This window comes from Theobroma cacao, chromosome 9 (genome assembly GCF_053813885.1).
Source record: "Theobroma cacao isolate CCN51 chromosome 9, ASM5381388v1, whole genome shotgun sequence".
Taxonomy (NCBI): domain Eukaryota; kingdom Viridiplantae; phylum Streptophyta; class Magnoliopsida; order Malvales; family Malvaceae; genus Theobroma; species Theobroma cacao.
The window spans coordinates 2,459,789-2,471,624 of NC_142647.1; the positions used below are offsets into that span (position 1 = coordinate 2,459,789).

The following is an 11,836-nucleotide window of genomic DNA, read 5'->3' on the forward strand; positions in this document are numbered from 1 at the left end:
ACGGATCAGTGTCTATCCTGCCCAAGGCCAGAGCCCCAACGACAATTTGAAAACCGGTTTAACCACACCTTTTTCCCGGCAGAAGAAATAGCAGCATCTCGCCGGAACTAACCATCTGAAATAACTCGAAATGTCTGAATTACCCTTATCACTTCTCTTCCTCCTCTTCTTCTCCATACCCTTCAATGTAATTTCACAAGACATAAACACAGAACGAACTGTTCTTCTCAACCTGAAACGACAGCTGGGCAATCCACCGTCCCTCGGACACTGGAACTCCTCATCCTCACCGTGTGATTGGCAGGAGATCGGCTGCACCAACAATTCAGTGACCGCAGTTATTCTCCGTAAGATACCCATCACGGTAAGAATTCCTCCAACAATATGTGACCTTAAAAACCTCATTGGCCTTGACCTTTCCTTCAATATGATCCCTGGGGAGTTCCCAACAACACTTTACAATTGTTCAAAGCTCAAATACTTAGACATTTCTCAGAACTTATTTGTTGGTCCAATTCCTGACGACATTGACCGATTATCAACTCTCACTTACTTGGATATTTGTGCCAATAATTTTTCTGGCAATATTCCACCAAGTATTGGGAGATTACCAGAGTTGCAAACCTTAAACATCCACCAAAACCAGTTCAATGGGACGTTTCCCAAGGAAATTGGTGACTTGTCCAATCTTGAGGCTTTGCGCACGGCTTATAATGATTTTGTCCCCATGAAGATACCTCAAGAGTTTGGTCAGTTAAGGAAGTTGCAGTACTTATGGATGCTACGAAACAATTTGATCGGTGAAATCCCGGAAAGTTTCAACAATCTTTCCAGTCTTGTGCACTTTGACCTGTCTGTAAACAATTTGGAAGGTCCTATGCCCAGTAAGTTGCTTTTGTTTAAGAATCTAACCAATCTGTATCTCTTTCACAATAAGCTATCGGGTGAGATACCCAAACCCATCGAGGCGTTGAATTTGGTTGAAGTGGATCTTTCGATGAATAATTTGACTGGCTCCATTCCAGAAGACTTCGGGAAGTTACAATCATTGGTCTTTTTAAACCTAAACACGAATCAGTTAACCGGAGAGTTGCCAACAAGCATCGGCCTACTTCCTAACCTGACAGATTTTCGTGTTTTCAAGAACAAGTTGACCGGATTCTTGCCACCAGAATTCGGCCTTCACTCAAAGCTCGAAGGATTTGAAGTGTCGCAGAATCAAATCAGTGGCCCACTGCCTGAAAATTTATGTGCTGCAGGTGTTCTACAAGGAGTGGTTGCACATACAAACAACCTCAGTGGGCAAGTACCAAAGTCGCTTGGAAATTGCCCTACTTTGCGCACTTTTCAACTTCAGAACAACAAGTTCTCAGGTGAGATTCCTCGAGGTTTATGGACAACCTTCAATTTGTCGAGCTTGATGTTAAGCAACAATTCCTTTTCGGGCGAACTACCAAGTGACCTCGCGTGGAATATGTCAAGGCTGGAAATTAGTGACAACAAGTTCTCCGGTGAAATTCCTACCGCAGTTGCATCTTGGTCAAATTTGGTTGTCTTTAAGGCGAGCAACAGTCTCTTTTCAGGCAAAATTCCAAAGGAGATAACAAATCTTTCTCGCCTTAATACTCTGTCTCTCGACGATAATGATTTTTCTGGTGAGCTACCCTCTGAAATAATCTCATGGAGATCGTTAGTTACTTTAAATGTCTCCAACAACAAGCTTTCTGGTAAAATCCCTGCTGCAATTGGGTCTTTACCTGACCTGATTAACTTAGATTTATCAGAAAACCAGTTGTCTGGTGAAATACCTCTTGAAATTGGCAACCTGAAGCTGACTTTCCTCAACTTGTCATCCAATCAACTTACTGGGAAGATCCCGACTCAGTTAGATAACCCTGCATATGAAAACAGTTTTCTGGACAATGCAGATCTGTGTGCAGATGTTCCAACTCTAAAGCTTCCAGACTGCTATTCCAAACTCGATGAGCCCGAAAAATTGTCCTCTAAATATGTTGCCATGATTATAGCACTTGCCATCCTTGTTTCCCTGGTTATCCTTCTAATGACCTTGTTCGTTGTTAGAGATTGGAGGAGGAAAAAGCGCGGACATTATCTAGCAACATGGAAGCTGACCTCGTTCCAGAGATTGGATTTTACAGAGGGAAACATACTGTCCAATTTGACAGATAGTAATCTAATCGGAAGTGGTGGCTCGGGTAAGGTTTACAAAATCGACATTAACCGTTCAGGTAAATCTGTTGCCGTGAAGAAAATTTGGAATAGTAAGAAACTGGATCACAAGCTTGAAAAAGAGTTCTTAGCAGAAGTTGAAATACTGGGCAACATTCGCCATTTCAACATAGTGAAGTTATTGTGTTGCATTTCCAGTGAAGATTCAAAGCTTCTGGTATACGAGTACATGGAGAATCAGAGTCTTGATAGATGGCTTCATGGGAAGAAGAGAAGGTCAGTGTCAGGGACGAATTCGGTTAACCGTGCTGTCCTGGATTGGCCAACAAGGTTGCAAATTGCTGTCGGAGCTGCTCAGGGCCTATGTTACATGCACCATGATTGCCCTCAACCAATCATCCATCGTGATGTGAAGTCTAGCAACATTTTGTTGGACTCGGAGTTCAAGGCAAGAATTGCAGATTTCGGACTTGCTAAGATGCTAAGTAGGCATGCTACTTCTCATACAATGTCCGCAGTTGCAGGGTCTTTTGGTTACATCGCCCCAGGTAAAAATAGTCAAAACTTGGCTGCTGTGTCCTTTTCTCAAATATATTTGGAATCAGAAAATCTAGAACGTCCCTTTAACACAAAATTGTCATTTGTTCTGCAGAGTACGCATATACAACCAAAGTCAATGCAAAGGTTGATGTTTACAGCTTTGGGGTGGTACTCCTGGAATTGGTGACAGGAAGAGAAGCTAATAGCGCGGATGAGAGTACGAGCCTAGTAGAATGGGCGTGGCAGCGCGACTCAGAGGACAAGCCCATAGTTGAAATACTTGATCCAGAGATAAAAGAACCATCCTACTTGGACGAAATGATTATGGTATACAAGGTAGGAATCGTCTGTACACGTGCATCGCCCTCTACCAGGCCTTCCATGAAGGAAGTCTTGCACGTCCTTAGTAGCTGTGGTACTCCTCATGATAATGGAGCGAAAAATGTGGCAAGCGACTTTGGCGTAGCTCCACTTATTGGCAGTGCCACTTATCTTTCTAGTTACAAGCGCAGTAAGAAGGAATCAGAGGAAGATGATAGAATAATTTACAGTGTCTGATATACCATAACCGTGGTGACTTCATTCAACAGCCCTATATGCACGACCATGTCGACAGGATTCCCGAGAGTGGGAGCAGCTTTGCTCGTGTTATCCACACTTCGGACGATTAACATGGGATCGTCCGAAGAATGGGAACCAGCTTTGCATGTGATTTACGCACTTTTGACGATTAACATGGGATCACTGTCTGCTGAACGTCGAACTGACAGAAGGCAACTTAGTAGTCTCAGATTGTACAGACTTAGCACTATAGATTCTCTTTTCCAATCAATCTGTAAACTTAGACTTTCCAGTATTCTACTCAAGATGCAAATTAAAATTACCTGCATTATTACATTCTAAGGATTTGACCACCCAAAATGATTCTGGCAACATTGTAGTTCACAATTCAAATGAGCAAAACACTAAAGACGACATTATCATATCAACGAGAAGAACAAGATAGGTATCTTCTAGATCCGCATACTGTCAGTGGGCACGCATGCGAGCATGTGCAGACACAAGTGAAGTGTAAAAGAGTGAGAGAGAGAGAGAGAGAGAGAGAGAGAGAGAGAGAAAGAGATGATTTAACTAATTAAAAAGCATTGATAAACTGTATTAGTGGAAATGTACAAAGGATTACATAAGGTTACAAAGATCTAATGATACAACACCACCCCATTGTTTATTTACAATTTTCTCAATTAAGAATGACTCATCCATAAACGGAGGCAAGAAGCATGCCACAACACTCAGTGGCAAAAAATGAGATAGCAGTCTTTAAAGCACCAGCACACTTCAATAGCTTCTTGGCCCCTCAGCTAAAACCACACACAGCACAACACACTTAACAGTATGAGCCAAACAACCCAACTCTCCACCACATGGCCAAATATGCTCCCAATCCAGTCACACCCAGGTTCATACCTGTAAAATCATAATGAAAGCCAGCAATTAATGTGACACTTACCGAGGTGCTGGCCCTACCCCTTTGGTAAGAAAGATTCTCCAAATGCATCATCTACAACACATTATGCCATAGACTTCAAACTCAACCTGCTAAAAATAATCAAAAACCAAAAAGAACAGCATAAAGAGATCATAATTTGCATAAACAAAACAGAAGTTCCAAAAACACATGCCTCATCACTGGCTTCTGCAAAGTTTCTGACCTAGCTCCATCTTGAGAATTTACAACCTTTCCAAGTGCGATATTTGGCTATACAAAAAAACAGAGGTTAAAAAGGCAAGTTAGGTCCCCAAAAATTGTCAAGAAAAACATAAGAAATAAGAGGGAAGGTCATGTATCTGAGCCTTAGACACAAAACAGTCAAGAGTCTTAAGCACAGTTACTGGAAACATAGCACGTATGATGGTGGTGCAGGACCTGCCACCACATATGCACCAGTTAGTAGATCGGCTGGGTGTAAAAAATTAACATGATAAAAATGATTAAGGAAGACACTTGCAAGATTACATGTAAAATTCTGAAAGATTTCCTAAAAAAGAACACAAGTCACAAGATCCTCAAAGTCATCAGATACAAAGATTTTGTTCCCACACCATCACAGACTAGGTCATGACCATTTATGTGCTCAAATGCTTATTTCTTAAAAATAAAGTATAAGAATGAGAATTGACAGGCACAATGGCCCAACGATATAGAAAGAGAAAAGAAACAAAAATGTAAGAGAATCGCTTCTACTTTATTTTGAGATAAGAAAGTAAAAGACAAGAAAATATTAATTAATTAATGTCCAGAAGTTAGATTTGAAACCTTTAATTCTTCAGACAAGCTGTTTTGGAAAACACCATTTGCATTTAGATGTCCATTTTCCAGAAGTGAATCCAAATCTGCACTGCAGACAACACCCTGCAAAGATCCCTGACTCTCACTATCTCCAGAACTTCCAGTATTCTCATTGCCATCCGCTACAATCTTTAACCCAAATACCTCAAACAGAGAAACTCACCTCGCAATTGAGGTTCTGCGCATTGGAACTTGACCCAAATACACTTTCAGCAATTTCTACTACTGCTGTTTGATTACATGGTTTGACTACCTCTTGATCAACCCCAACGCCACCTCCTTTCCAGTTTAAAATTCTCCTAGAAGATCCAGTCTCTGCATCATTCATGTAAGCTGATGAATAATCCCCAGTTTTCTCTTGATTCACTCCAGTCTTGCACGTTTCCCTCAATTCAGAATCAGGAACTTCACATGGAGAATGCGACTCTTGCCTTAGAAAAGGTTCCCCCATCTGTTCAGCTGACTCTACATTTCTAACTACAGACAGATTATGTACAACATCTAAAGAAGTCTGCCCACTTAAGGTGAGGGACCCTTGATCAACAGTTCTAGCCTGCTGGATGCTAATCCCCACATTTCTTTTTTCACTGTCCAACAGCCCACTAGACTGCCTAAGCACAGAATTGCTATCAACATCCCAAGTTGTGGGGCGCTCTAGTGTAACCATTTGACCATCGCTAATATGAGATGTTCCACCAGACCTACTTGCACTACTTTCGGGTGAAACAGACTCCAGCCGCTGGGGGCTAATTGAGGACCGCTTATCTGGTTTGTCCATTTTTTCATCAAATGCTTCATCTTCATGTTTTCTCTTAATTTGTCTTTCTACAGACCCTGACTGGGACCTTGTAATATCTTCACAAATTTTCCCAGTCTGCTGGCCAGGATGCCTCGATGATCGAGGCCGTTTATATCCATCAGGGAAAACAAAGGCAGGGAGCTGCCTCCTACGAACATGAGAAACATAAATATCCATTCCTGGTTTCCAATACATGTACATGCTTATCTCCTGTCTGAACTCATCAACTGTCCCACGTATGTCAAATTGTTGACCTTCTTGACCACTCACTCCCTCTTTCCTCTGCAAGCCCATGAAGAAAGCACAATGTGGGAATTGCTTGGACGTATCTACATACTCATTTGGGTAAGGATGGCACTGCAACATCCCATTTGTGTCCCGCTCTATCTGTGGAGTGACATGAAAGAAAGAGGAAAGCTACTCAATGTACTGAACCATCATCTTAAAAGTCCTCATAATGATAAAATAAGCTAAAATGGCTCAAAGCTCAATAGATACTCCTCAAACAGAAAAGTTGATGTTTACCTTCAAGGTAAGCTGTCTAAGTCGTGACTCCACCCAGCCTTTCCATGCCAGCAAATCATCAGCTTCTGCTGAAACTATGTCAACTTGTAGATAGTTTTTATATGCCTCAAAGAAAAGATAAGGTTCAAACAAAGCACTCCATTGAGATTTATTCAGCTCAATCTCCTACATGAAGACAAAATTTACTTCGATAAGGTATCAATAGTTCAATGTAGGCAGCTAGAAGTGATAAAATAACCAATTGTCCTCTCACCTCACATATTCTATTACCACATTGGAACTGTTCCATCATTACGCGAAGAGTACTTATAGAGACATTGTAACTAGAATTCATGCAAGGGTATGCAGGAGTTATTATTGGCATATGATGAAACCGGTCCCGAGGATTCTTTCGAGGATCCCAAACGGGAAAGCCAAGTTCATCCTCTTCTATTGAACACAACATAACAGGGTTTGGCCATCTCCACTGAGTATATACTCTAAAAAATCGAGAAACCAGCATACTAGGTATTGCATTGGGATACAGCTGGCACACCCGTGCAACCAGAAGCGCCCAATTCACACCACCTAGGAATCCAGTAACCTATTAACAAGTAGATACAAAAAATTAAGAACATGAAATGAAAGCAAAGAAGCCAATGAAAAGGAAACCAATAAACACCAGTCTTACATTGGAATAAACACCACGCCTTTTGGCCCAGAACTTCAAACATCTAAGCGTCATGCGGAAGTGCTAGAATTATACAATGGATTAGAAGACTGAAAAATGCAAAAACAAAACAAGTGTGGGTAGTCATACACAATATTCACCTCAACATTTGGAACGAGTTTAAGGATTTGATCAGCAACCCTGCACCCATTAAGACTTCGAACAGTTTGCTCATCAACATTATGCAGCACAGACCCATGTGAGATATCAAGGTTCTGTTGATTAGTTCAAAAACAGCATAGATATCAACAAGACAGCACTACATTTTCTAGACATCTTGCTGCAAATTTTACACTTTAATGATATACATATATACATCATAGGAACCAGATAATACACTGAAAATTTTACACTTTTATCACATAAATACATACACCACAGGAACTCTTTTCATAAAACTATATAATGAAAATTCTATTTTGGCCAGTCCTTTCGGCAGTGGTATCATTTCACGTGTCAAACAGAAATTCAGGTAAATATTCCAAGACCCCTCCAACTAATTCATTTTGACCCCTACAAAATCATTTAAATATGCCTTTTCTTTTCTTTTTTTCATTTAAAAAGCCAAAAGTGTCCCTTTTGTGAATTAAAACTCTTTATGAAAATTTCAAAAAAAAAAACTCTTTAGGAAAGATCTAATCAAAGGGACTACTAAAAAAACTCATACATTAGGATGCATCAATGAATTGCCAAAAGTCAGAGGTGAAAATGATTTTGACCATTGCTGAAGAAGAAAAACAAGATATTTTATACAAAAGAATAGCAGAAAAATAAAAAAGACACTAGTTAGTAGTTACTAGTTAGTATAAAACAAGAACATTATAAGGTCTAGTTGACAACATATCAAGAAAAAAAAAAGGAGAGACAGAAAGATATATTTATCGTAGAATAGCTTGCGACATCCTGTGGTATGTAAAGGAAATCATTCTTGGTCTTCGCTTGAGTACAAGCGATGCAGTGGAGTTGAGAAGAATGTTAGATCCAAAACTGCTCAAAAGGACTAAAAACTTACATCTGGAACAACCAAAAGAGATATACTTGCATAAAGAAGATCAATTGATATCCCTTGAAACTTAAATTTCATTACAGGGACATGAGCATCTGGAACCGGTTGAAGTTCAGTGACCTCTTCCATTTCAGCCAATATATCATGCAAAATGATGAAGAAATCTTCCTGGAGAAACTCAAATTCAACATTAGTAAAACTTAAACTAAATCAAAACCAACATAACTGAAAATAAACAAAATAAGTAGCCATAATAAAGGCACCTCTCGGTTCACATAAGATGGCCCAATACACAAAGTGTCTATGTCAGCCCCAGGTCCATGCACCTGTCAAAATAGTGACTAGCTGCTTATCATCCAAAATCTAAGATATCCAGTTTACTTGTGAAACAGAAAAAAAAAAAAAAAAAAAAAAGAAGATAAACAGAACACACTAAACAAAATTAACATCAAAGGCACAGCAACAGACAAAGCACATGCCCTCCAAAAGAACTTAAAAGTTTTCACCAAAATAAGGCACAATGAAACCAAAGTATGACAGCTAGATTTTCATCAATGACCAAATACCAAATGACATTTATAAAGGTTACATTTTTCTTTTGCAAACCTAGAGAAATTTATATCCACAGGCTTTTTCTTCTCAAATTCAGAAATCCTGCCATAACAGGCTAATCGAGTATGCAAAATTTCAAACCAATTTTCTATGATTGCAAAAATTAGAACAAAAGTTAATGAAATAGCTGTTAATATATAGGAATTAAGAATTCATACTTACCCCTAAACAGTAAGACCCAAAAGTGAAAATGACAGCATTTGCTTCCTCCACCATCTGATCCGTGTAGCCCCTTTGACGAGTTAATTGCTTTACCCAACTTTTTACAATCTACAAGAAACATAATATTGTCACAAACATTTGCACATAAAAATTAAGTTTGATAAAACGCCTTATGCAGACATATGAACATGCCAAAGCTTACTGGAGTGCATTTCTCCTTGATAATTAGTTCACTCTTTCACATCTAAATTCTTTAAAAAAATATGTATAAATTAATAGAAATTCAAGATTTATATCACACTGCAATCACCATAACGTGCAAGCCAACTAGGTTCAAATGAACTCACGTTTCCACCTAAGTGTACGGCAAATGAACCAATAGCCCCAAAATCGCAATGTACCAACAACTATTCACATTTTTCTTCGTTGAATGGAAACGGGACAAAGCAGAGAAACTCGATAATTCGTTTATTACCTCGTTGATATGCCCGAGAACCTCCTCTCTTTTCACAGCTTCTTCTTTGCTCTCGTAAAGCCCTGACTCTATCAAAAACTACAGACAAAAGAAAAAAAATCGTGAATTAAACATCATTGAAAATATGCTATCCTTAAGAAAAAAAGACTAACATTACCTTCTCTAATTCCGTATTCCGTTGAACATCAGCCTCACTTGGCCCAGCGAGGGATATCGGTTTCGTGATTCCGTATTTCTTCAGAGACTGTGATTGCTGCGGCGAAGATCCGTTAGGGCTCCGAGTATCCATCGGTTTCAGCAATAAAACAACCAAAAAACGACCCCAAAGATACGCAAGCTTGAATTTAACCGGAAGTCAGAACAAATTCAAGCAACCGTGACAAGGAACAAACCGATTTAGCAAATCATAAGTGATCAAATTTGGATTAGAACAAAAATCACGAGAAAAATCCGGGAAAACGGAAAAAATGAAAAAAAATAAAGAAACTTTTTCTTTTCTTTTTTTCAATTTTGGGCAAACAAAAAGGAGTACAAAAACGGAAAACAGATCGAAACCCTAATTCGCTGAAAGGGACAAAAACTGTTCGGTAGATTCAAACGAAGAAGATAAAACACGGAATTTCAAGCAAAAGAGACACGGATCTAAACTCGATTTTGAAGAACAGTGCGCAAAGACGAGAGAGAAGGAGGAAGGGAGGAAAGATCGAGAAAGAGAAGAGAAGAGAAGAGAGGATGAAAGAGTGGCGAAAGGGTTTCGCCGTTTCGGTTGGCTAAGGGAACGTTCGGTAGGGTTTCTTTTTTTTTTTTGGTTTAGATGCCTGACTAAATAATTAATTATTGAATTTATTAGATTTATTTTGATTATTTTATGGACAGATGCAGATGTGAACCGGAAGTGGGAATAAATTACATTAGCAAGTACACTGTGGCACGCGCTTTTCTTTTTCTCAGCAGCTTCAAAGCGAAACTTCAATGTGACCGACCCAAGGAGAAAAATTTGGGATATGCATAAATTCTTTGCTTCTTGAATTCTAGCTGATTTTCGGGTTAAAGAGATTAAAAAGTCAAAAGCACATGTCAAAAAAAATCTGGTGCCCCAAAGAAAGAGAGCTTTGTTTGGTTCAGAACAGGAAAATGGCGGGTCGGTGCTCCAAAATTCTTTCATATGAATCTTCTTTTAATTATTCTCGACCACTAAAGATAAGGTATGTAATAAGATTAGGATTTTCCTTTCCATAAAATCCCTCACCAATATTATGATTTTATCAGCCATTCCGTCTGTCCAATCCATTGTCTTTATGGTCTTGTAAAGTACTAAAGTCAATGCATTTATTGACTTTGTATTATTTACCATGGAAGGCTGTTTTTCCTTAAATTTTTTTTGTCTATTTTTGTTCTTTTTTTTGATGGATTTTTACCCTTAATTAATAGAAAAAAAAATTTAAGTTACAGTTTTATTATGGTAGAAAGTAAGGATGCTCACGAATTGGTGGTCAAGCCATGTCTTATTCTTGTTAAGATTTGATATCGAGCGTTAAAGCAACAATTAAGTACATTTGATAATTTTTTTATTTTAAATGGTAATGTTACATGTTTTGATGATAATTATTAGCAAAATCCTTTTTTTGTAGAGATTTGTCTAATATTTTAAAATTTGAAACGTTTTAAATATTTAGTTTTTATAAAGATTATGTGATCAACATAATGTTTGAAAAAATTTTAGAATTATTTAAAAATTTTTAATTTTTTTTTATTTTTTATTACTTTTAATCAAGTATTTATATTTTCATCTTGAATTAAATAAATTATTATAATTAATGATTGATTAATTTTTACTAATTAAAATTCACTTGTCATTTTATACTCATGTGACATGAATGCAGAGAGTGAAAATGTCATATTGACATTGTCGTCATTCCACATTAACATTACATGTTACCATCTAATATAATATGTTACTATATTACGTGTAATATCACGTAATTTAAAAAAAACAAGTGATATTTTAATTAATAAAAATTAATTAATTATTAATCATAAATATTTATTTAACTTAAAATTAAAGTATAAGAGTTTAACATAATAAAAAATAGTGGTTTATTTGAATTTTTTTAAATAATTTAAAAACTTTTTTTAATATTATGTCAAAATTATGAAAATACTTTTAATGTAAACAAATATGATAACTTTTGAAATGAAATATTTTGATAATTTAGTAATGAAGTTAAGAAAGTAATTTCTTTTGAACATATAACTTAATCACGTTGATGCTAATTAAAAAAACAAATAAATCACAGTATATTAATATAAAAGAATTAAAATCACAAAAAATAAATTTTATCTAGTACATTTTATACAAAATTTCTCCACATTACACCATATTATTTCAAACTTATATTCTTATATTTGTTAATCTTTATTTGACTTGTTGTTTAAAAAATGACTATTAATTGCATGTTTTAAAATCT

General features: G+C 37.3%; 2 protein-coding genes across 4 annotated transcripts; one reads left to right on the plus strand and one right to left on the minus strand.

Moving 5' to 3' along the window:
* LOC18588006 (kinase family with leucine-rich repeat domain-containing protein) lies at positions 1 to 3,633 on the plus strand. Its single transcript, XM_018127287.2, has 2 exons — positions 1 to 2,738; positions 2,843 to 3,633. Exons 1-2 carry the CDS (start codon positions 131 to 133, stop codon positions 3,286 to 3,288), a joined length of 3,054 nt encoding a protein of 1,017 aa, XP_017982776.2. The 5' UTR covers positions 1 to 130; the 3' UTR covers positions 3,289 to 3,633.
* Positions 3,634 to 3,856: 223 nt separating this feature from the next.
* On the minus strand, positions 3,857 to 10,339 carry LOC18588007 (nuclear poly(A) polymerase 4-like). Of its 3 annotated transcripts, none has more exons than XM_007012121.3 (13): positions 9,526 to 10,339; positions 9,369 to 9,446; positions 8,894 to 9,001; positions 8,383 to 8,445; positions 8,126 to 8,287; positions 7,215 to 7,328; positions 7,075 to 7,137; positions 6,658 to 6,987; positions 6,405 to 6,569; positions 5,244 to 6,266; positions 5,048 to 5,143; positions 4,413 to 4,489; positions 3,857 to 4,329 (listed from the first exon to the last, which is right to left on the minus strand). In XM_007012121.3, exons 1-13 carry the CDS (start codon positions 9,655 to 9,657, stop codon positions 4,302 to 4,304), a joined length of 2,439 nt encoding a protein of 812 aa, XP_007012183.3. In that variant the 5' UTR covers positions 9,658 to 10,339; the 3' UTR covers positions 3,857 to 4,301. The 3 variants fall into 3 exon arrangements, with proteins under 3 accessions (XP_007012183.3, XP_088666416.1, XP_007012182.3); XM_088810290.1 differs by having other exon boundaries at positions 3,857 to 4,197; positions 9,526 to 10,338; XM_007012120.3 differs by having other exon boundaries at positions 3,857 to 4,489.
* Between the last annotated feature and the right edge of the window lie 1,497 nt (positions 10,340 to 11,836).

Bases quoted from the DNA above. Each gene is read 5' to 3' on its own strand.
- LOC18588006 (XM_018127287.2), top strand. From the start codon at position 131: ATGTCTGAATTACCCTTATCACTTCTCTTCCTCCTCTTCTTCTCCATA. The intron at 2,739-2,842 runs GTAAAAATAGTC...TTTGTTCTGCAG, and splicing joins TTTTGGTTACATCGCCCCAG to AGTACGCATATACAACCAAA.
- LOC18588007 (XM_088810290.1), bottom strand. From the start codon at position 9,657: ATGGATACTCGGAGCCCTAACGGATCTTCGCCGCAGCAATCACAGTCT. The intron at 8,288-8,382 runs GTGCCTTTATTA...GAGTTTCTCCAG, and splicing joins CATCTTATGTGAACCGAGAG to GAAGATTTCTTCATCATTTT. The intron at 5,144-5,243 runs GTGAGTTTCTCT...GGATCTTTGCAG, and splicing joins CGCAGAACCTCAATTGCGAG to GGTGTTGTCTGCAGTGCAGA.